We start from the raw sequence: 22428 nt of genomic DNA, 5'->3' as shown, positions 1-22428 counted from the left end.
TAATTTGTGCCAACTTAAAGTTATTATTTATTTTTGTATGGTTTAAACTAAAATTAATTTAAATTAAAAGTCAATGAAAACAAATTATTCATAATTAATCTATATTTAGAATTACGAGAACTCAGATTGAATATCCAATGATTTAAACAACTCGAATTTGATGAAATTTAAACTTAAAATAATTTTAAAATATTAAGCCGTACAAATTAGTGTTATCTAAAAAGTAAATCTCGGCCATCCAATTGATAGATGGGAGGGATTTGTCGTTAGCATAATCACACGTATAAATCAAGTTTTGGGGATTTAAGGCAATTTCGTTAGAACCAAAAATTAGAAAAAAACAAGGTAGCGGGTTTCAAGGAAAAAGGATAGAGTTACGACACGTGGCGAATTTTAAACCGTTAATGGGAATGAGAAGGTGGGGCTGGGCAGCAGTTGATCATTGGATTTGGAGATGACATGACATCTGCCTCTGTGAAAACCCAGCAAACTGTTAATAGAAAACAAAAGCAAAGCCACAGTTCCCTTCTGTTTACATTTAACAATTAAAAAGAAAAAAAAAACATTTATTGTCGCCCTTTCTGTATCTGGTTTTTGTTCGTTCATCAGAGAAAGAGAGAGAGAGAACCTGCAAGAAATCAGAGAAAGGAAAGAGATGGGTTTAAGGGAAAGGAATTAAAGTGGGGGGTTTAAAGAGCAGAAGAAAGAGAAGGCGGCGTTGGCAGAAAAGAGCCGTAAATTCTTGGGTGGTTGTTTGGTTTATGAAATGCACCCACCCTTTGCAACACCGAGAAAAAACAATTGAATTTAAAGCGAAGGGGCAGAAGATAGCACGAGGGGGACAGACTGCTTCTGTTCCTGCTGCACCCAAATCCAAAAACCAACGAAGTTGTTAAAGAGACGAGAGAGGTTTTATGTAAACAAATACCCCACCATAAATCAAACACGTAACACCATAGGAGGAGAAATTGGGAAAATTACAAGCTTCTTGGGAGATTTTATGACATGGATTGTCTTTCACTGTTGAGTTCCGGAAGAGGCTTAGAGGAACAAAAATGGCGGGCTTCTTTTCACTAGGAGGAAACAACTCCCAACAAGACGATACGCCCAACGAAATACAACCCGAGACCTGCTTTTGGGACAGGAATGAAGATGTTCCTTACAAGGGTTTCGAGCTATGGCAACAACAACAGCAGCAGCAGCAAGATCTTTATTTTTCGGCAGCTGGGTTAGGGTTTGTCCTAGTAGGACTTCGATTAACTTTTCTAATGATTCTTCGTCGAGATCGGGTTTCATAATGATGGCAAGTGGCGATGGTGGTGGTGGTGGTGGGAGTGGTGGAGGAGGAGGTATAAGCTGCCAGGATTGTGGCAATCAAGCTAAAAAGGATTGCCCTCACATGCGGTGTCGAACTTGTTGTAAAAGCCGAGGTTTCGATTGCCAGACTCATGTGAAAAGTACATGGGTTTCTGCTTCTAAGCGCCGTGAAAGGCAACAACAACTTGCTGCTTTGCAGCAACAACAACTTCAGCTTCGGACAGAAAATCCCAGAAGACATCGAGAGAATCGGTCCTCTTCTTCCCTTGCCTACACTCGTTTACCAGTTAACGCGTCAGGTACAGTTTTTTTCTTCCTTTTTCTACATTCTATTGACTATTTCTTCATCTTTTCCTTTTACAAACACTGTCTCTTAGTAATCCTGACGATTTTTTGACAGTGAAGAAACTGTTTTCCCTCCTCTTTCCAATGATATATTTGCCCTCTTTCTTCTTCCTTCTTGATATTTGTGTATACGATAACCCCTTTGTTTCCCGCATATAATCATGGTAACCATCAAAAAATGGAAAACCCAATTGTTTTTTATGTACTTGTGTATATATCTGCTGAAGAGTTGATTTAGTTTTTCCCTTTTTAGGGTTAGAACTGGGTAATTTTCCAGCAGAAGTGAACTCAGAAGTTGTGTTTCGGTGCGTGAGAGTGAGTGGCATTGAAGATGCCGATGATCAGTATGCTTATCAAACGGCTGTGAACATTGGAGGTCATGTTTTCAAGGGAATTCTCTACAATCAAGGCCCTGAAAGTGGCTACGACATGGTTACACCATCAGTAGCTGGTGACAGTTCTTCAGGTGCTGGGGTGGTTCAACCGCTGAATCTCATCACCGCCGCGGACACCCACACGACTAACGTTGTAGCTTCCGCCGGTAGTGGTGCTTCTCCTTCATTAACGACCGCTTTTTAGACCCTTCCTCTCTCTATGCAACTCCACTCAACTCATTCATGGCTGGTACGCAGTTTTTCTCAAATCCAAGATCTTGAAAAAAGATAGGGAAAAAGCACACCCCAGTCCTTTTTTTTCTTCCACGTCTCGTCGTCTTCTCTAATATTGTCACCTTTCATGACATTGATAATTAAGTGCTACAAAAATTTGACATCCACCATTTGAGCTTAGGGAGTTGTTAAAAGGGTTTTAAAGGAAGCAAAGAAAGAAGGAAATGCGGGAGATATTTGTTCCTTTTTTGTAGTACAAATTCGAACGCTTTTGGATCAAATCATCAATATAAATTCTTCTTTCTTCTTCCTTCTTCTACACTACATTCTCCCACTTGAATGAAAATCTCAAAGCCGTTTTGTGTACAAAATGTGCACGGCATTGTAGCGTGGCGAGCGAGTGTTTATTATTTTTGGTTAAATTTGCGGATTCCCATAGCACTTGGTGGTTGGTTTTGAAGAGGGGAGGCTGCCTTTTTCCCTGTTTACCCGAATGTTTGCCGGTTTTCAAAGGGAATGGCTTCTTCTTCGGTCGGAACACCTTTTTTAGTTCTCAAGGCATGGGCGAGAGAGAGGAATGAGCATGGCATACGAATTCCAAAGGTGAAAACATAAAATTCTCAATCTCTTTTTTCCCTATCTAATTTCATATGATCGTCATCATCGTCACTGTCGATGCTCTTCTTTAGATTCAATATGCATGAGCGTGAATGTGGCCTGATAAAATGGGAAATATTTATTGCCTTCCTGCAAAGCAACCTGTTGATATATTATTACATACATCTTGTTCATCTCCATGTAAAGGATTGTTGAAGCTTTTCGTTACTCTAATTAAAACTTTAGCTTCGGTTTTCTATGTTCCTTCTCACTTCCCATTGAGTGATTATATCTATATGCATTGGTTAATCGGGTCCATAATACTAGTAGTTTTTGGTTTTGGGATTTGGGAAGGGTTTGTTGCTCTTACACGCCTTTCTTGGACAGGTTTGTATGGCATGTTTTCAATTAATGCTACCACATAATGCCAGCTGCTATGTACTCATTCTCTTTCTTTGTTTCATCCCTAATTATTGAAGTTAATTCAGTCCAACTAATTTTGTACTAAAGCATTAACCAGAAATCTTTATCCATTTACTGTTAGTTTAACCTATGTTATTCACACTAGGAGTAGGCGTCGGATATAGGTATATATCTATCACATATGTTTTTAAATAACATTTTCATATATGTGGAGAATCATAATGTTCAAAACCGTGGATTTGATTATGTTAGACATTGGTATTTTATGGAAATGGAGAGTTCGAGTTGAGTGATTAAGTTGACAGTTGTAGATTGTATAAAGCAGAAGCTGTTACTGTTTGTTTCCTTTTTCCCTTTTTTTATGGTAATTGCTTCCTCATGGCACCAATTATGGCGTCAGATGTGGAAACCTCTTAATCACACGATCTTGTAAAAATAGAAAAATTTCGAAACGGAATGTATATATGCTTTCCACCCAAAGGAATGTAGGGTTAAAGTACAAGGGTGGAACTACGAGACTGATCAACAAAACTGCCATTGGATTATTTTATATATATATAGAACAATGACTAAGGCGTTTAATAACTCTTCGAGAATGCTATATGAATCAAATATGAGTGAACTTGACCATATTTTGAAGCTGCATGAAACCTTGAACTGTAAAATTAAAAGGAAAGCAACGGATTAGCCAATTTTGTTTTATATTCATCTGACGGATACATCAAGTGCCTCTTGTTAAATGAATCTGTCTGTGCCTTTCGAATATGTATGTTCTTTTCATGAAATAAAAGATGTAAAGAAACTCAGGTTTTGGTCATTCCATATTTAGTATTTGTTGATAGAGTTGTCCAAGGGTATTTACAGGTGTACACGCAAATTCATCTGATATATGTACTTATAAGAGTTGAAGAGGTATTCCATTATGCTGTTTCGTGGCCTGTGTTTTCCTCCCTCCAATAACTTGATTTTGGATATGATAAATAGAGCAGGAAACATTCCAATTCTAAACTGCACCAGATATATTTAACTGCAGACTATCTGTGTATTCTTTAAATGCTTCGATGTGCTGTTTTATTCTATGAATGTTTGCATTTTGTATTGGCATGCATGAATGCTCAACCTACTTGTTTACATGAAAATTAAGAAGCAGGAATTTGGTGATTGTAATCTGTCTGGATAGTCGGGAACCAAGGAACAAGCCGGCCACATCTCTTTTTAATTTTTATTCTCTTTGCATTTAGGGACTGAATTTAATGGATTGCATATATCTAAGGGACCAAGGTGGCTACAATATTAAAATAGTTTAAACAACTGAAATACGTTTGCCTTTAGGGTTGAAAGCGACACATGTGGATTTCCTTGGTTAAAAGGGGAAGTACCAACTACATCTTATTATCACCAGTTTCCACTGAAGACGGTTTTAAGTCGTTCATATTTCCTGCAACTGGCAGTAAAACTAGAATATTCTCGCTGCTGATAAAACTAAATACCGGATTGTGTTTCTTTCCCTGAAAAGACCTCACCACAAATGAAACTTGAAAAACAAATCATAGATGTATGATATATCCCTTTCCCAATGTGTTGGTGAAACTTTACCTGCGAGTTTTTGGAGTATTTGGGAACCCAATGCTCCCTGGCCCTGAAAAACTCACTTTTTCTCGGTTTCTCATGTTGAGAAGACAAAGAGGAATAATATTTATCTATGTTGTTTATATCAAACTCTGACTCACTTTGGTGGATTCTCCCCTTTTGTTCAGTATGTCATAACCGTGGTCAATTCACTGAAAGAATATTAGTCTCTTTCCGTCTGTTTTCATTTTACCCATCAGTTATTAATAGTGCATTCACCAAAGTTATATGATACATCACAAGAACGAGAGAATAACAAAGCATGGGGCCGTTTGTGTTTTGGAGTAGAGGGAAAGGAGGAAGAGGAGTCAATATCATAGCAAGCAACCGGAGGAGCCGCAATGATTAAGCACATCAAAAAATGGTTACTTGAATTAAAGGCCATGAAACAGCCAAAATATCATTTAAGCACTGGGATTTGTTATGACATCGATGCAGTGCAAAGGAACCCTAGTGTCTGGCCACTGACCACTGGACAGAGAGTGCTGGAAAAAGACAAACCTTTACGGTATTTGTAATGGATGTGGTCCCGAAACTGGCTTTTCTACAAGCATACTTTGCTCAACTTGCAGTTTTTTTTTTTGGGTGGTGGGGTTGTTGAACACTAAAAAAACAAATGAGATTATAGTGGTTGTGAGATTTGCAGCGGTCTGTGGGTGAGGCCCTGGATTGGATTGGATGAGGACAGTCTTTTTTCTAGAAAAAGGAAGAAAAGGGGTTGCTGTTATGTTGCAAATTGGGGTTCCTGATTTAGAGTTAAAAGCTGTTGTAATCTATGTAAGCAATGAATAAATATAACCTAGAAATATGGCTCTGGCCGTTGGAGACGACGGGCATTTTTCCCCCCAATAATAGAATGGTGTTGGGTCTTCTCTGGACCAAAAATATGAAGTCCTTTTGCTCCTTGTCATCTTCCAACTTGTCCCGTAAATTGGGTTTCATTCGGCTTCGATGTTTGAAGCTGACAAAGCTTAATGGATATGCCTTTGTTCAAATAAATATGGTTTTCAGAATCGGACCGGTTAGCGAACCGGTCATGCTATCAGTTCACTAGTTCAACCGGTTGAACCGGTTCGACCGGTCAGAAGAACCGAACGACGTCATAATTATTTAAAAAATTAAATAAAAGTATCAAAAATATTTAATAAAAAATAATTTTTTATATCACAATTCATATTCAAAGCAAGTCATAACATATATAAGTTAAAAATCATAAAATCAAGTGAAACAAAATGATTCAAATTAACTACAACATAATATTTAAGGTAAAACATATTAAATAATAAATATAATTATATAACTATAATTAAAAAATAAATTTGGGGCAAAAAAAATCATAACAAAATGATATTGTTTGGTTTAATTTTTTTTTAAAACAATCCCACATGACTAAGAAACATAGAAGATCATCCCAACTAACTACTATAAATAATAGAGGTAATTTGACATTCAAAATCATGGAGCCTTTTGGTGAGCATTGAGTGAACTATTCTTTCACTTCAATCAAGCTCGAATTTTAGGCTTCAATTAAGCTTCTAAATTTTTTTTGAGTTCAAGCCTTTTTGGGTTCAAGTTTCAATATTATATTTCGAGTTGAACTTGATAATTTTTAGCTTGTGAGTTTGAGTCGAGTTGAGCTTACTTTTAAATTTTTCAAGTTCGATTCGAGCTCAGCAATACTCGAGTTCGACTTGGCTCGTTTAACAAACGACGTCGTTTGGTTTAATTTTTTTATTAAAAAACCAAAATTGATTGTTTTTTCTCGGGTTTTTCCGGTTTTCAGTCGGTCCAGTTTGAACGGTTCAGCGGTTCCGACCGGTTCACTAGTAGCGGTTCAACCGGTCTAGATTGAACCGGACTAGACAACGGTTCCTGGTTGAACCGGCCGGTCCGGTCCGATTTTCAAAACACTGCAAATAAAAGTATGAAATTGCTTTGTAGTTGTAATACTATTATATTTAAATTAAAAAGTTATACAATTCATAATAAAAGTTATACAATTCAAATCTAATTTTGATTATAGCTGAAAATATATGAAAGTTATGACCGAAATTGTTATAACATTTATATGATCTGTTGTGGAGAATGTAATATTTTTAGTTCTAGTTTAAAATATTACCAATTTATTGTAAAAGATTACTCTTTTAATAAGATTTTACGTTACAATTAATTTTTATTTTACTTTATTTTTACCAATTTGTATTTTAGCTAGGCAAGGGGTACATGCTGGTGGGCTAGCACTAAAATAGACATGGCAATGAAAGGGTTTTGTGAGGCTTTTCTACCTCGAGCTGTGTTAATGGGTATTTCTCATGTGGCCCATAAAGACGAGTTTCTATAATCAATTCTGGTTCTGTCATGCTCGCGTTAGGATTGAACAGAAGAATCAATTCATTTCTATTTCATCAAATAGAACCACAAAATCCAGAGCATTACTTTTATGTTGTCAAAACCCGACAACAATAATCGACGAACTTAAATCACAACAGAAATGAAAAAGGAAAAAAAATACTACAATTTAAGATGAATTGGGTGTCGAGTCCTTGGGATCTGATTTATAAAGCTTATTATAAGCCTCAAGCTCCTCGTAATACACATCCCAAACGCACCGTACGCACCCGCTCCCGCAACAGTCTCCAGGCTCGGGCTTCTCCGGCGGCGGCGGAATTGCCTCAGCCGGTTCTTCCACTTTACCTCCTTTATTGTTGTCGTCGCCGGTACCCTTCATCGGCGTGTCTTCCAACTTGGTGGCCATGGGTTTGAATCGAACCGGAAGCAGGCGGCGTGGATCTTGAAATCGATGGGTGTTGATTGAGGAAACAAATTTAAGGTGGAGGTGGGGTGCCAGTGCCTGATGACGGTCATTGGCGAGGCCACATGGGCATGGGTTGGGGCTTGGTTGAGGAAGGTTCTTGGAAGGTGGTGATAAGAATGAATTGGCATCCAGAGCAAAGACGCTAGGCCACGCGAGTTTTTTTGGGCAGATTCCATGTTTACCTATTCCCCTACTGTCTGCTATAATTTTGAAATTCCGACTTTTCTACAACACAATAACGACTTCCTGTGCAAGTGGCGGCGTTTTATGCATGCACTGCTTCATTATCCATTACGTTTCGATTCCCTTGAACCATTAAAGTGGCTCACATAAGTTAATTACATATTACTTTTATTCAATTATTTTTATTAAATACATATAATTATTTTTACATGTAAAATTGAATCCAACTAAGATATACATGCAATTGCACAAATTGAACTTCATATATCACATCAATATATAATTTTCAAATATCCCCACAGGAGTAAGGTTGTATATCTTGAGAAGAATAATTATTATAAATAATATGTTTTATCATCGGCTTGAATGCTACTGTTACAAGTTAAATTTGGAGAAGCAACAAAGCAGGTTACTATCACAAATAATGAATACATAACTAAAATTCACACAATTGATATGGTAACCTATTCAAGGGTGGAAATAACTACGTGATGCTCCCCGGTCACAATAACCACTCTCATAAAGCTTACAGATCCGCTGTCCTTTGGGCGGCGGTCTAAAAGGACCAACTCTGTTTGGAGGACCATCACCGTACGAGAGTGCCTATTCCATGGGGCCTGGTTCTAACAAAACTCGAATCTCTATCGTGAAAATCACGGTCTCTCAAATTGACATGCCTCTGTTAGTCCTTAAGGTCTCTGTTGGTCTCTTAGATCTACGAGCCAGTGTTGGTCCCTCGGATCAACATACATCTGTTGGCTTCCCCAATAGGTTGGATTTCCTGCAGAAGTGTTTGAATGGATGCTGCTGCCATTTTCCTGGATCATCCCATGACCTAGCCCCTAACTGAAGGTCGTAGTTTCTTGCCTTAAATCTTCCCAATGAAAGTTGACATTTCCTTGAAATGCTCCCCAATTGTTGTCTGCAGTTTCATGCCCTGCTCTCCAAGCATTACCCAGAGTAGTCATGCCCTAAGTTGTTGTCAGTAGCGCGGGAGGCTGCATGTCTGAACCAACTTTATATTGGTTAACCTAGACATCGACGGGCCTTGTATCTTCATCCATTTCAACACTCGTGGAAGAATGTCTGTCCGAACTCTTTTGAGCGTTTTCAGACTTAGTGACTCCAAATAGCTCATTGGTTAAAGCCAACAGAGAATAAATTTGTAGATCATTAGTTGAACTCAAAGTATCGCTTTTTTCAGGATCTGGTGCAGGGCTCAATCCTCCCACGGGACTAAAACAATCAGGTTCGGAACCTTGAGCCAAGTCCCCATCACAACGCAAAATTAATTTAGGTCAAGGAGGTGAGGTCATGCCATTAAGTGACTCCATCGCTTCAATTTCAGCCAAGAGATCTGAAACTGATTCATCGCCCAAAGAATACTCATTGGGTTCAAGAACAATTGGACCCCATATAGATTCATTATTTGTAGGATCTGTGGGAGAAGAATGTGTCAATTGACCACTTCCTGAAGTTGGACTAGCATCATGATCACTTCCCAACTTAGTCGGTTTCATAGTAGACTTGGGAACAAGATCGAGGTTCCACTCCCCTACAGAAGGTCTTGAAGAATTGGAAGAATACCCTATACATTCACCAGCTACTTCAAGAAGTTGTGGTCCATTACCCACTATACTCGAAGCAGTGTTCCAGGTAGAACCTGAATCCAGTTGAGCAACATTAGGAGAAGGATATTGTTTACTTTAGTAGCCTAAACTTTTGACTCTTCTTGGTTCAATTTTCCCTCATTATCATATTGCTTCACATTTCCATCAATAATTTGACCTTCGTTCTTGCTCAAGTTCACATTAATGTCAATCAAACCACAGCCCCATCTTTCAACCCCATGAACTTTGCTAACTTGAGGAGACTGAGTTTCACATGGTTTCGCAGATAATGTAGATGTGAGAAGCAAACCACTCACGTGAGGATGGCTAGGGAAGTAACTATCACCCTCATGGGGTCACTATGTGGCGAACAACTTCCTACTATCTGTAGAAGTATTACAAACAGAAGATTGAGAGCCCAACTCTTTCCCTGTTGTAGAGTCATCGTTACCATGACAATGTCCACTTGCATCATTATTGATTGGGTTCAAGCTTCCCTCAACCTATTTAATTTTCGTCTGGTTCACCTTCATATCCCTACTCTCCCTAGCATCTACACCCCTGTTCTGAAATTCAATATCGGAGGCAATACTTACATCCTTAGTTGGTATGGAACTACTATGAAACAATTGATATGCTTGGCTGTACCGCCCAACCAAAGCATCAGTTAAGATAACGGAGTCATCTTGCTTTGACTTACTCTCCACATTCTCAAATCAGGAAGGAAATGACCACCCGTGCTCCACACACATGACATTGCCATAGGAAATGACCCTTGAATTTTCTCATGTGGGTCTTGATAATGCCATATTTTATCTGTCTCGGTATTATCTACAGATAGCTCCATTTCTATAGAGTGCATAGAAAGAAACAAGCTTAATTAACACCCAACACACACATATACGCACCCTTACCTACCTATCTGTACTTACATAGCTATACAATACCAAAACATTAAGTCTGACATAGTAAAAACAATGATAAAAAAATGTTTTATGTCTAAAACTGCATCATACCTTTTTTCTTCTCATCCATTTCTCCAGAAACTTTATTATACTTGAAAAATAGATCCCTATTTGAGTCACTGTGTATGTCAGGAATTTCATGCAGCCTGCGGTTTTATTCATCAGGTGTGTTCATAAGCTGCAATATTTCTTCATATTCCCTAAGCGTTCAACATAGTCAGGGAATTCTTGATAAACACATTACTGTTTACTTAACAACAGAAAGGCTTAGGAGCAAGCACAACTGCAAGTATTGGGGTCACACAGTTTCATAGCATGATTAGTAGAAGTTTTTTAAAATTGCATAGCTTAAGTGTTAGAGTTTGACTCGAATTCAAAGTGTCACGAATTAATTAATATTTAAATTTGGGAAAGTAAGAATCCTAGTTTGATTAAAAGTAATAAATTTATTAAAGTGGATTTTACTTTATTTAGTTTTCCTTTGTAATTGATTATCTATTCCTATAAATAGATACTAAGGGTTAGAGTTAGAGATTAGGTTGTCCATTAGGACTCCTCTTGTATTATTCTTCTCTTGATATTAGTGAATTTTCTCCTCTTCTGCTGGTGGTTTTTCCCGAAAGGGTTATCCACATAATCTTGGTGTTTATTTTTTGGGAGATCATTATGCATGTCATTATCTTATAACAAATTGATATCAGAACAACCGAATTGTTTAACTTGATCACGATAATGACATCTTTAAAGTATGAGAAGTCACGATTGGATTGCAACACTAGATTCAAATTGTTGAAGGTAGATGTACGTAAATTAACAAGAGCTCTCTTGATGAAATGGCTAAGGAAAACTGCCAAGTTTTATATTATGCAAATTTCAACAATTATAGAAGATGAACTATAATTTTTTTTCTTAGTGGCAAATGAAGATTTTGTGTTGAACAAAACAACCATGGGCATAACGGTTTGAGAGAAGAAAAGTATTTTATTTCGTGAGAATAACATATTTGAGAAGAAAAAGAGAGTTCAATTCCGTGGGCATAACAGTTTGAGAAGAAAATTTAGTTATTTGAGTATAACAGAAAAGATAGAATTGTCATTGATGATCGGGATGGTGTTGTGCATGATATTGTTAGTAGTGAACAAGTTGTGATCGAAGTTAGCACTTATGATTTTCTTCTTGATGTGAAGACTGAATCCAAGTTTTAACAAGCTTTGGATTCAATTGTCAATCATTGTTGAAGAATATGGGATTTCGTGAAAGAAGTGGGAAATATGTTCTCAAGGTGGAGAATTTGTTCATTGAAGTGAAGAATTGTTTTTTGTTGAGTTAGGGTGTCTCATCGGATTTTGGTGTTTTGTCTCGAAACTTTCACACTTCTAGAATTCGTGTTAAAGTGAATATTTGTTAAAATTTGACTAGAATTCAAAGTGACACAAATTAACATTTAAATTTAAGAAAGTAAGAATCTAGTTTGATTAAAAGTAGATAACATTATTAAAATAGATTTCTACTTTATTCAATTTTACTTTGTAATCAAGTATCTATCCCTATAAATAGATACAAAGGGTTATGGTTAGAGATTAGGTTGTCAATGAGGATTCCTCTTATATATTTTTTCTCATGACATTATTGAATTTTCTCATCTTCTGTGTGGGTTTTCCCGAAAGGGTTTTCCACGTAAAATCTTGGTATCTATTTTATTGGGTCATCATTATGCATGTCGTTATCTTATAACATTAATAAAAATGTTGAATAAGTTTATTGTTTTCTTACACATAACTGGACCTGTAAGGCCAATCATTCTTTACCATACGATGCAACAACTAGCTAAAACCAAAACATGTTCAACAAAAAATAACTGCCATAAACTAAAGCAATGTGTCCTGATGATAAATGACAAGGCTGGAGTTGAAAAGGCTGAACTTATTTGTTGTTGGTCATCTCTGTTAAACAACGAGAAAGCAAAGGAGCATAGGCAAGAACTATGAAAAGGACTTTGCATTCATTGATCTGTCTAAGAATATGATACTAAGTAAAGAATAACGAGCATGATTGGCTTAAGATAACAAATTAACATTTATATTTATTTTTTATTTATATTAGCCTCAATTTACTCATTAACCTCTGTCGTTAAACACTCAAGCATTTTAAACTTTTCTTTTTGCATAATTAAGTTATTTTCCCAGTTCAATGACAAATAGAACCCTAACTAAAATTCGAAACTATAAACCTAACTCTTCATCCCTTTTGTTTCTATATGTAGAGTTCATGCACATTAGATATCCTTACATGGCGTTTTTGTTAGTATGTGCAGGGTTGAAAATGGGAAATGTATGTTTTGCAAACAACAGAGGGTCCTTGAAATAAACAGAAACAAAACAAGAAATGACACAAAATAGAAGTGAAAAATACGAATAGAGGAAACATATTTGGGCACCTTAGAAAATTTCTGATTTGAAATTCCATCAATGGAGACCACTTTTTTTTTTTTGGGTCTAAATTTCATGATATCAACCGTCTTTTCACCAATTTTATATGGTTTGGCCACTTGTTGGTACCTGCAAATAAACACGTCATTAGCGAATGTCTACGATAAACAAATCAAAATTAATTAGGGGAGCTACTTGGACAAGCCTATACATATCTCGCTTCTCATCGATACCAGTTACCAATGGAGATTATTAACAGGGTGTTAGGCTATCCTGTTCTCCGTTTTTCTTTATTTCGGGATTCATTTATCTAGACATAAACCAGGGACGGGGTTTTCAGTACTCGATCAACTTATTTAGCTCTCCTTCGAGAAAATGGGTTGAACTTGGGAATGATATGTCGTGGATTTGGAAACTCTCTTTACCTTTTCGCTGGATTTTTTTTTTATGGCTGGTTTGGAAAAATCGTTTAATTACGAATGCTAGACGCGCTTCTTGGTCTGCTGACTTTCTTTCCTATTGCCCGGCTTGTGGCAGTTTAGAGGAAGACATGATCCACATCTTGAGGGAGTGTAGCGTTGTTAGGGGAGTTTGGAAATTGTAATATTTAATTTGTTTTTACTTTTTTACGTCAAACACGACTAATTATCAAGCAAATTGTAAATTTTTAAAATATTATTGTTGTTTCAAGGAAAACAACAGTCTTTCTCTCTCTCTGTATATATAATAAAAGAAAATTTATGTATTTAGTCTCCCAATTATTCTCATAATTATATTTTGGTCACTTAACTAACTGTTTTCAAAATTATCAGTAAGATTACATTTTTATTCCATTTGATAACCCATCATTAGAAAATTAACATAATTATAGATGTGATATTTTTTTTTAATATTTTTTAATGATAACACTTTAATATCATTGTTAATTTTTCAACGATATATGATCCAAATAGAACAGAAATACTATAAGTTTAATGATGATTTTAGAAAAAAATAGTAACCAAAACAAAACTACAAAAGTATTTAGGTGATTAAGTATGTAGTTTACCCAAATAAAAATCAGGAATGAGAGAAGCTGGAATCGCCCGACTGATTTAGCCGACCCTTTTCCCTGCTAAGGTTAAGTTCCACGTGGCAGAACAATGTGTAAAAGCCAAAAGAAGAATGGGACCCACAGATTTGGAGTTTGGAAACATATAGGAGTATTTCTTTTTCTATGATCCACCTGCTAGTCTGAAAATTCTTTCCAGTTTTAGTACTTCCCCTTATTTTTTTTTAATTCATCCATATTGATACATCAAAGAATTTAAAATTAAAGGTCTAAAATTTTAATAAATAATATTTCTTTTAATAGGTAACAATTTTTTTTTTATAATTTTTTAATATATTAAATTAGATTTAATATTTTTTGTTAAAAAATAATAGATATAAAATAACGCTCTTATAAGGCTTTGTACATCTACCACCGTTCATCTATGGCACCACCACCATCTTTAGTTCTTTCTTTCCCACCACCGACACCATCCACGAATCTCACTGACGAAATCACTGATAAAAACATATGTCTTCACCCTGCATCCTTCTTTTCCATCTTTTTCTTAAATCAAATTTTCTTCCATTCGTATTTCGCTATTTTCTTAGAGAACATAAATGACAGATTTTAAATGATTTTTCGCTCTATTGTGAAAATGTTTATGTAATTTTAAGTGTTGCCTCCATTTCTACTGTATCTTTCTTCAAAGATTTTTTCACAAGAATGATAGGTGAATGTTGTTTTCATATTCCTTGAAGTGGATACGAACCGACTGTAGGAGCTATGTTCTTTTACAACGTATGGGTATAACACAGTTCACACTAACAAACAGGTTGACGTGTCCAAATTAGCCGATGAAGTGCGCCAATTACAAGTTATAATAAAAGCACCATTTGTATGCTCAAGTTTTCTTTCCTCCATATTTGAATATTTCAACTTAGTTTACTGAATGACATGACCTTGGTTTTATTGAATTACGTGAAAATAGGTTGAACAATTTTCCCCCCTCTTATATAACAAAATATTTAAAAATTATTTTTAGCATAACCCCTTAATAAAACATTTAATGAAAAAGAGAATTATTTTATAAAATATTAAAGCTCCCTTTTCATTCTTAAAATTGATTTTTTAAAACCTATACTTCTCCCCCTTTTTTATATAAAAAATAATTCAAACTTTTAGGTTCAAAAATAACAATGGAGAGTAAGTAGAGAATTCAATCATAAAATCATTTGAAAAACTTAAGTTCCTACTAAACAAATGCATTCCAAAAAAAATAACTTTAAAAAAAATAACACTTAAAAACTATTGAATTTCAACAATGATGAAAAAACATGTTAGTAACACATAAAATTCAATAAATCCAAGTCTATTATACTTTATGCAATATTAACATGAAACATTAAAGTTCTTATGCATAAAGCTTTCTAAAAATTTTATGCATTTGAAAAATTGATATCAATTGTTAGAGAGATGTCATTTGTAATAAAAAAACACATGCATAAACATTTAAGTTTAAGGTCAAAAATCAAAGTTTGTAAAAACAAAACATTAAAAACATATTTGACCAAAAATCATTATGATGAACAAAAAAATCATTACATACTTTAAAAATGTTCAACATAACACATTTCACATTACATGAAGTAGAAAAACAACATATAATCATTTATGCTTAAAACTCATGCATGCACAAAACAAAATAGGCAACCAATATACAAAATTAAAAACTTTAAGCTTAGAGGTTACCCATTTCTCATCTTGTGCGGATAGAACATTTGAATTTCTTCACCTTTGTCAGCATTGCTCTCACACATTTACAAGAGACATTTATTTGGATTTTGGTATCCAAATTGCTTTGGGTCCTTGAATGTTAGTGCAAAGGTCTTTTATTCTCGTGGGAACCCATACTTGTCTAATTTTAAAAAAATTTCTAAGTTTTAAAGGACAAGTATGTTCCATGTGACCATGAAAATGACAATATGAGTATTTTGCCAAATTTCTAACTTTTAAATCATGATTTTCTTTTTCTAAATCATTGATTTTGATTTTGAAATCTTAAAATCATTTTTCAAAATTTCATTTTGTTTTTCAAAATCCAATTTTACTTTCAAAAGAATATCATTTTCAACTTTAAATTTTGAAATCAATTTCTTATGTTTGGAATTCATGGTCTTAAATTCCAAATACAATTCAACATAGACATAGATTGGCTACTTCATCTTCTTCGATGGCCATGAGGCATATATTGGTTACTTCATCTTCATCATTGGAGTTATCTTCATCACTCCAAACTGCTACAAATACATTTTTCTTGCTCGATCCCTTCTTCTTTAAGAGAGGACAATTATACTTGACATATCCCGCTCTTTGGCACTCAAAGCACATCGAGAGACTCTTCATCTTCATTCACCTCTTCACTTGAGTCTTGATTACTCTTATTGGTGGATTTGAAGATGATTCCTAGCTCATTATTTTTCTTGTTCTTTTCATTCTTCTTTTGGAGTTTCACCTAATGAGTGAGTAATGAACCGATGAACTTATTGAGGTGTACAAATTCAAATCATTGGCTTCTTTGACGGCGGTTAATTTACCTTCCCATGATATAGGCAATGAGGCAAGAATTTTTCTCACTATTTCTTCATTGGGATAAAGCTTCCCAAAGTTCTTCAACTCATTAATAATTGAAGGAAACTGATCGTATATCATCTTTATGTCTTCATTGGGTTTCATTTTAAAGTTCTCGTAGTTGAGAGTGAGAATGCCAATCTTGGACTTCTTCACTTGGCTTGTTCTTTCATGGGTCACCTTCAACTTGTCTCATATCTCCTTAGCATTAGAGCATGAAGATACTCTACTATATTTGTTTGGGCCAAAAACCCAAAAGATGATGTACATGGCTTTGGCATTGAGTTAGACAAGCTTCTTATTTTCACTTGTCTATTCCGAAATGATTTCTTAGAGGAACGAGAGAATTGTCTACGATGGTATCCAAAACCACAAGATTAATGTAATACCCCAAAAATTTGGTTAGTAACCAAAATGTAAAATTTGAAAGTTAAATAGCCAAAGTATAAACTTTGGAAAAAATAAGGATTAAAGTGTAATTTTAAAATAGTTATGTAATCCGACCCTGTAAATGAATAATTTACCCCCAAGAATGATGTTTGTGTGGGAATAAGATTTTTCGTACAGATTTTGAATTAAAAGTGATAAAGTCCTATAAAAATTCGGTAAATCGAATCGAATAGAAATTTTGGAAAAATTTGAAGGATGATCAATTAAGCTTAGAAATATTATTTCCACATTTTAAAATGATGAAAAATAATATGGAGCATTGAATTTGATAATTTATTTCTAAGTTCAATTTGGACCGTTGGATGAAAAATGACAAGATTGAAATTTTGGAAAATGGCATGGTCAAAGTTATAAAGGGTAAAGTATTTTACCATCTTTGACTTTGAAAGATGAAAGATTTATGTGGCTTGGTATTATTTTAAATATCAAGTTTCATTAATGGAAAAATGACATTTCTCATTAAATGAATATTTTATTCATTTAAGCTTAATATAAGGTAAATTAACATGAAATTCATTAGAAATTTCATGAAAACTTAGTCATTTTCAGCCAACATTTCGTGTTCCCCATGAACAAGATTGAGTGCTTGAAATAAATATCAAATATTATTAAAGCTAAGGAGAAGCTTAAGGATGAAATAGGAAAATTCTAAGGAAGTTTGCAAGCTAAGGCCACTAGGTGAATGCAAATTTAATTTGTACTTATGTTATCCAACAAGCATTGGCTTGCGATGAGTCAGTTACGGAGTTACTATGGTAATAAGTGACTCCTAATTGCTATGTGATTTGTTGTTTATGCATACATATGCATTTGGTGAGCTAATGAATTAGTGAATAAGATGAAAATGCAAATTGGTAAAATCTGCCTAGATTTGTGTTTGAATAGTAGATTTATAAAATCACCATAAATTCTACAAAAATGATTAGAGAATGATATTTATATCATTAGATTAGTATATCAGTCTAGTTTTGTTTGGATAAACAGAAATTTATTTCAATAAGTATAAAAAAATAAAAAATTTAATCAGTGATAGGTCAGAAAAACATGACAGCAATTTTGTCCAAGACAGCTTCTATCAGTCAACTTTCAAATTTGCTATAAATTATAAAAATTGAAATAGAAAAAGTGACTTTTAATGGTTAGATTTGTATTTGAGTCTAGTTTCTATTGGTATAAACAAAATAATTTTTAAATATGTATATTAATATAGAATAATTTCTTTGAAGGTACGCAAACTATCAAAATATGAAATGTAATAAATTCGTAAAGAAGTGATTGGAAGCAAGAACTAAGCTTAAAGTTTGGTGAGGTTTATATTTTGGATTTGAATATAAGTAAATGTGAGTGCATTTTACATATCTATATAAGTGACATGAAAGACTTGTGATGAGTCACCTCGAACGACTTGAAAAGAAATTAATTTCAATTTGTTTTATTATATTTTATATTATTTTGTTTGATGATTTCTTATGAATGATTTTGGATATGACTGCCCAATGTATTTTTATATGATATTTTGATATGTTTTATTTTTGAATACTTTGGTATTTAAATGATATGTGAATGTGATGGAAAAGCCCTTTGTATGTGTATTGAGATTTGTATTGTATTTACTTGATTTCGTTAATGTTTAAAAGATTACTATGAGTGAATGATGTATGACTTGATTGTGATAATATTTGAAAAGATTCTGAAAGGTGAATGATAAATGATTTAAAGAAAGTGCCCATTGTAAATGCATTGAGAATCATTGGTATAGAGGTGAGCATTTAGCACGTCTGACGTCTTTGTGATGGTGGTGCTACTATTAATGATGATGTAGCATTTATGACGTCTTTGTGACAGTGGTACTACTATTAATGATGATTTAGCATGTCTGACGTCTTTGTGATGATAGTGCTACTATTAATGATGATTTAGCACGTCTGACGTTTTTATGACAATGGTGCTACTATTAATGATGATTTAACAAGTCTAATGTCTTTGTGATGGTGGTACTACTATTAAGGACGATTTAGCAGTCTGACGTCTTTGTAACGATGGTACTACTATTAATGATGATTTAGCATTCTGACGTTACTTATTAACAATGGTGTTTATTTGTATGCTCATATGACTCGAATACTTTGCATTCTCAGTGGTTTACATTGGGCTATGAAATGAAAAAGTGAAAGGTAATGCTATGAGATGAAATGATGACACAACACTACGGTGCATTATTAGGTGAACAAGGCTCGACCTCAGCACTATGGTGCAATATTTGACTCCTATACCTGGGTCCTCATATGGTATACCTTGCTATTGTTTATTGGTTAATAAATGATAGACAGGTGAATAAGTTTTTGAGCTTATGGGATAAATGACAAGTATATTGGTATGAAACTTTATATCCGGTTATGTCATGTTAATTTATGGTAACATGGATGGTATACATGTAAAGTGATCATTGCATTGAATATTTTTATTCCTTTAATTGCTTTGAATATTTATATAATTGCCTCACTAAGTGTATACTTAGGTGTGATGATTTTCATGCGTAGGAAAAGGAAGAAAATGAGTAAGGAGCTGATTTTGGCATCAATCTCCAAGGAAATATTTACAGGTAACAATGATGACATCGTACTGTGTTCTAGAAGTTCTAGCTTACATGTATACGATAATGAAATGTCTGCAATTTCTTAATAAAGTTAGTATTAAATATAATTAGTATGATTAATATTATGATAAACTATGCTTAAATAAATTAATTTGGGTTTTAAATCAACATGGTGGACAGACGTATTATTTTATGAAACAGAATAGACTGTCTATCACTGCCTGAAACTGGTTTTGAATTGGTAACAAAAATATTAGATTACAATTTTTCTGAATAATTATTTATAATAATTGTTCAAGTTATGAAACTGGAGATGTTTGAATGAAACAAAATTTTACTCAGTTCAATTAAAGAAATATTTTGAATTTTTTATGTGACATATGTAACTCATATTGGTTCGTGTATATAGGTTATGGGCGTTACAATTAACGGCTTGGATGAATAAACTCATCTTATTTTCCCAATAGGAATAATTTGCTCCATTGAAGTAGGGTGACCTAGTGATGAAGTGAGAATCCTCGAGATAATACGTGCTAGATATGGAAGTTATCTTTTCGGTTGAAAAGGAAATTGATAAAGAGCTTCAAGGATCTTCACAAAGTGTTAAACCGTCGATTGTGACCCGATCTTATACTAAATTTTGAGATTTTGTTGCTCTATCGATAAACTGAAAAAGTGCCAAAAAGATGTGAATTGGCCAATTGAAATTTTGGTATGGAGAGAAAGAATATGAAATTGCATAAGTATTTAGAGTGATTCAACTTCCTTAAATGAAGTCTACATCTTCTCTTAGCTTCACACTATAGTGAATTTGTTCTTTCTTTTTCTAGGCTCAAGAATAACCTTTACAATTTCTATATTTTTTACGGCTAAGATAAACCACTCCCCATTTTACAAAGGTTTAATAAATGTAACAAGAAAACCTCTAAAGGTAGGAGTTTCAATTTAAGCTCAAAACACTCTATGTACAAGAAAAAGGAAAAATAAGATTGAAAGAACTTTTCTCTTGATGTGGATTGCTTGGATTGGTGTTGTAACCTTCTTCAACTGTTCAACATGTTTTTATATGTTGGAATGAGTTTGTAGACGTTTCTAGTCATTGGTGAGTTTTGGAGCCGTTGGGGATTAATTTTCTGCAAAAACAACTGCTTAGTACAGTGATGATGAGTATCGATATTGTCTTTAAAGAAACTAGTTGTTTTAACCATTGGGTTGAGTGAGTATCGATACTATTGCTATAGTATTGATACTGCTATACATGAGTATCGATACTTCTTTGAGTATCAATACTATTTTAGCTTACTAAAATATAAACACATTTGAAACACAAGGCAGTATCGGTACTACCATGAGAGTGTCAATATCTTTCTTACCTTTGGTATTGATATTGCAAGAACAATATCGATACTATTCATGTGATATCGATACTGTAAGAACAATATCAGTACTGTGTACCCAGAAAAACAATTTTGTATTCAAATTCAAATTTTATGAACTTTGAATTATTTTTGAAAACTTTGAATAAATTCAAAAAACATTTTGAGCTTAAATTTGTTATATCGGAATAGGTTCAACAATTGCTTTATGCTTGAATATCTCAAGTAGTTGTATTATTGACCGAGTTATAATTTTGTAACTATTTTGTTGTTTTTGAAACTTTACTTTTAAATAATGGTAACCGTGCATTTTTAATTTATTAATTGTTAATAGTTATTACAACTTATTTGATTGGGGAGATGATAAATTATGGAGTCAATATTGTAAATAGAAGTTTGAATCATATTATGCAATATATATGCATTCAAATTTGTTTGAGATAAAAAACTATTAAAATCTAATGTTTATTCTATTTAGATGTTCATCCTTTTTTTCTCTATTATATCTAAAAAAAATTAAAGTTTAATTATTCATATTATTTATAAATAAAAATAAGTGATATTAAATTTTAATTTGATGTACTTATAAAATAAATATTATAATATATATACAAATTTTATAATATAATATTATAGTAACGAAATTAATTTTTTAAAGGGTAAACTACACGTTTAGGACCTAAAATTTCACTTTTGGTATGTTTTAGTACCCAAACTTTCAATTTTTACAAAATCATACCTAAAGTTTAATTTTTATTTCATTTTAGTACCCTACCATTAAAAACTTAACTGCAGTGCTGTGGTCCATGTAAATTAACAAAGGCTTAGCTACCGGGCTAAACAAGTTAATAGTTAACAACTCACTACAAAGTTATATTTAATTACGCTCCATTTCCACTACAAAACAATAAATTTTAATTAAAAAATAAATTATTTAATTATTTAAAAATACAAAATATTTTTCATTATAAACCAAATTACTTAATTAAAAATTAAATTATTTTTAACTTTATTTTAGAATAAAAATAATTAAATATATATTTTAAGAAATAATATTAAATTATTTTAAAAATTAAATTTAAAATATTTATTTATTATCATATAATATCTCAGTACCTAAGAATAAACATATAATTATATTGATGTAAGTATGTTTCTGTATTTCCAAATAAATAAAAAGTTAAAAATATATATATATATATATATATATAATATATATATTAAGTTATTTGTATACAAATTTTATTAAATATATATATAAATTATAAATAATAGAAACTTATATTAATTTATTTATGTAAAAATATAATAAATTATAAATATAATTATAAATTTAATTTATTAACAGTTAACAGTTTATCAAAATTCGTATCTGTAACATTAAACGTTAACCATCATTTTTAGCGGTTTGGTTAACCGAAACC

General features: G+C 33.3%; 1 protein-coding gene and 2 pseudogenes across 1 annotated transcript; 1 reads left to right on the top strand and 2 right to left on the bottom strand.

Annotated features, from left to right (window-relative positions):
- Positions 1 to 562: 562 nt before the first annotated feature.
- LOC120216337 lies at positions 563 to 2948 on the top strand (annotated as a pseudogene).
- Positions 2949 to 7369: 4421 nt separating this feature from the next.
- LOC120216477 lies at positions 7370 to 8026 on the bottom strand. The gene is made up of 2 exons (XM_039213893.1): positions 8012 to 8026; positions 7370 to 7959 (listed from the first exon to the last, which is right to left on the bottom strand). Exons 1-2 carry the CDS (start codon positions 8024 to 8026, stop codon positions 7438 to 7440), a joined length of 537 nt encoding a protein of 178 aa, XP_039069824.1. The 3' UTR covers positions 7370 to 7437.
- Positions 8027 to 8385: 359 nt separating this feature from the next.
- Positions 8386 to 16687, bottom strand: LOC120216476 (annotated as a pseudogene).
- Between the last annotated feature and the right edge of the window lie 5741 nt (positions 16688 to 22428).

This window comes from Hibiscus syriacus, unplaced genomic scaffold, assembly GCF_006381635.1.
Source record: "Hibiscus syriacus cultivar Baekdansim isolate YM2019G1 unplaced genomic scaffold, ASM638163v2 tig00110160_pilon, whole genome shotgun sequence".
Lineage (NCBI taxonomy): Eukaryota > Viridiplantae > Streptophyta > Magnoliopsida > Malvales > Malvaceae > Hibiscus > Hibiscus syriacus.
The sequence above is the reverse complement of the archived record's forward strand: the minus strand, read 5'-3'. Positions and strand labels throughout refer to the sequence as shown.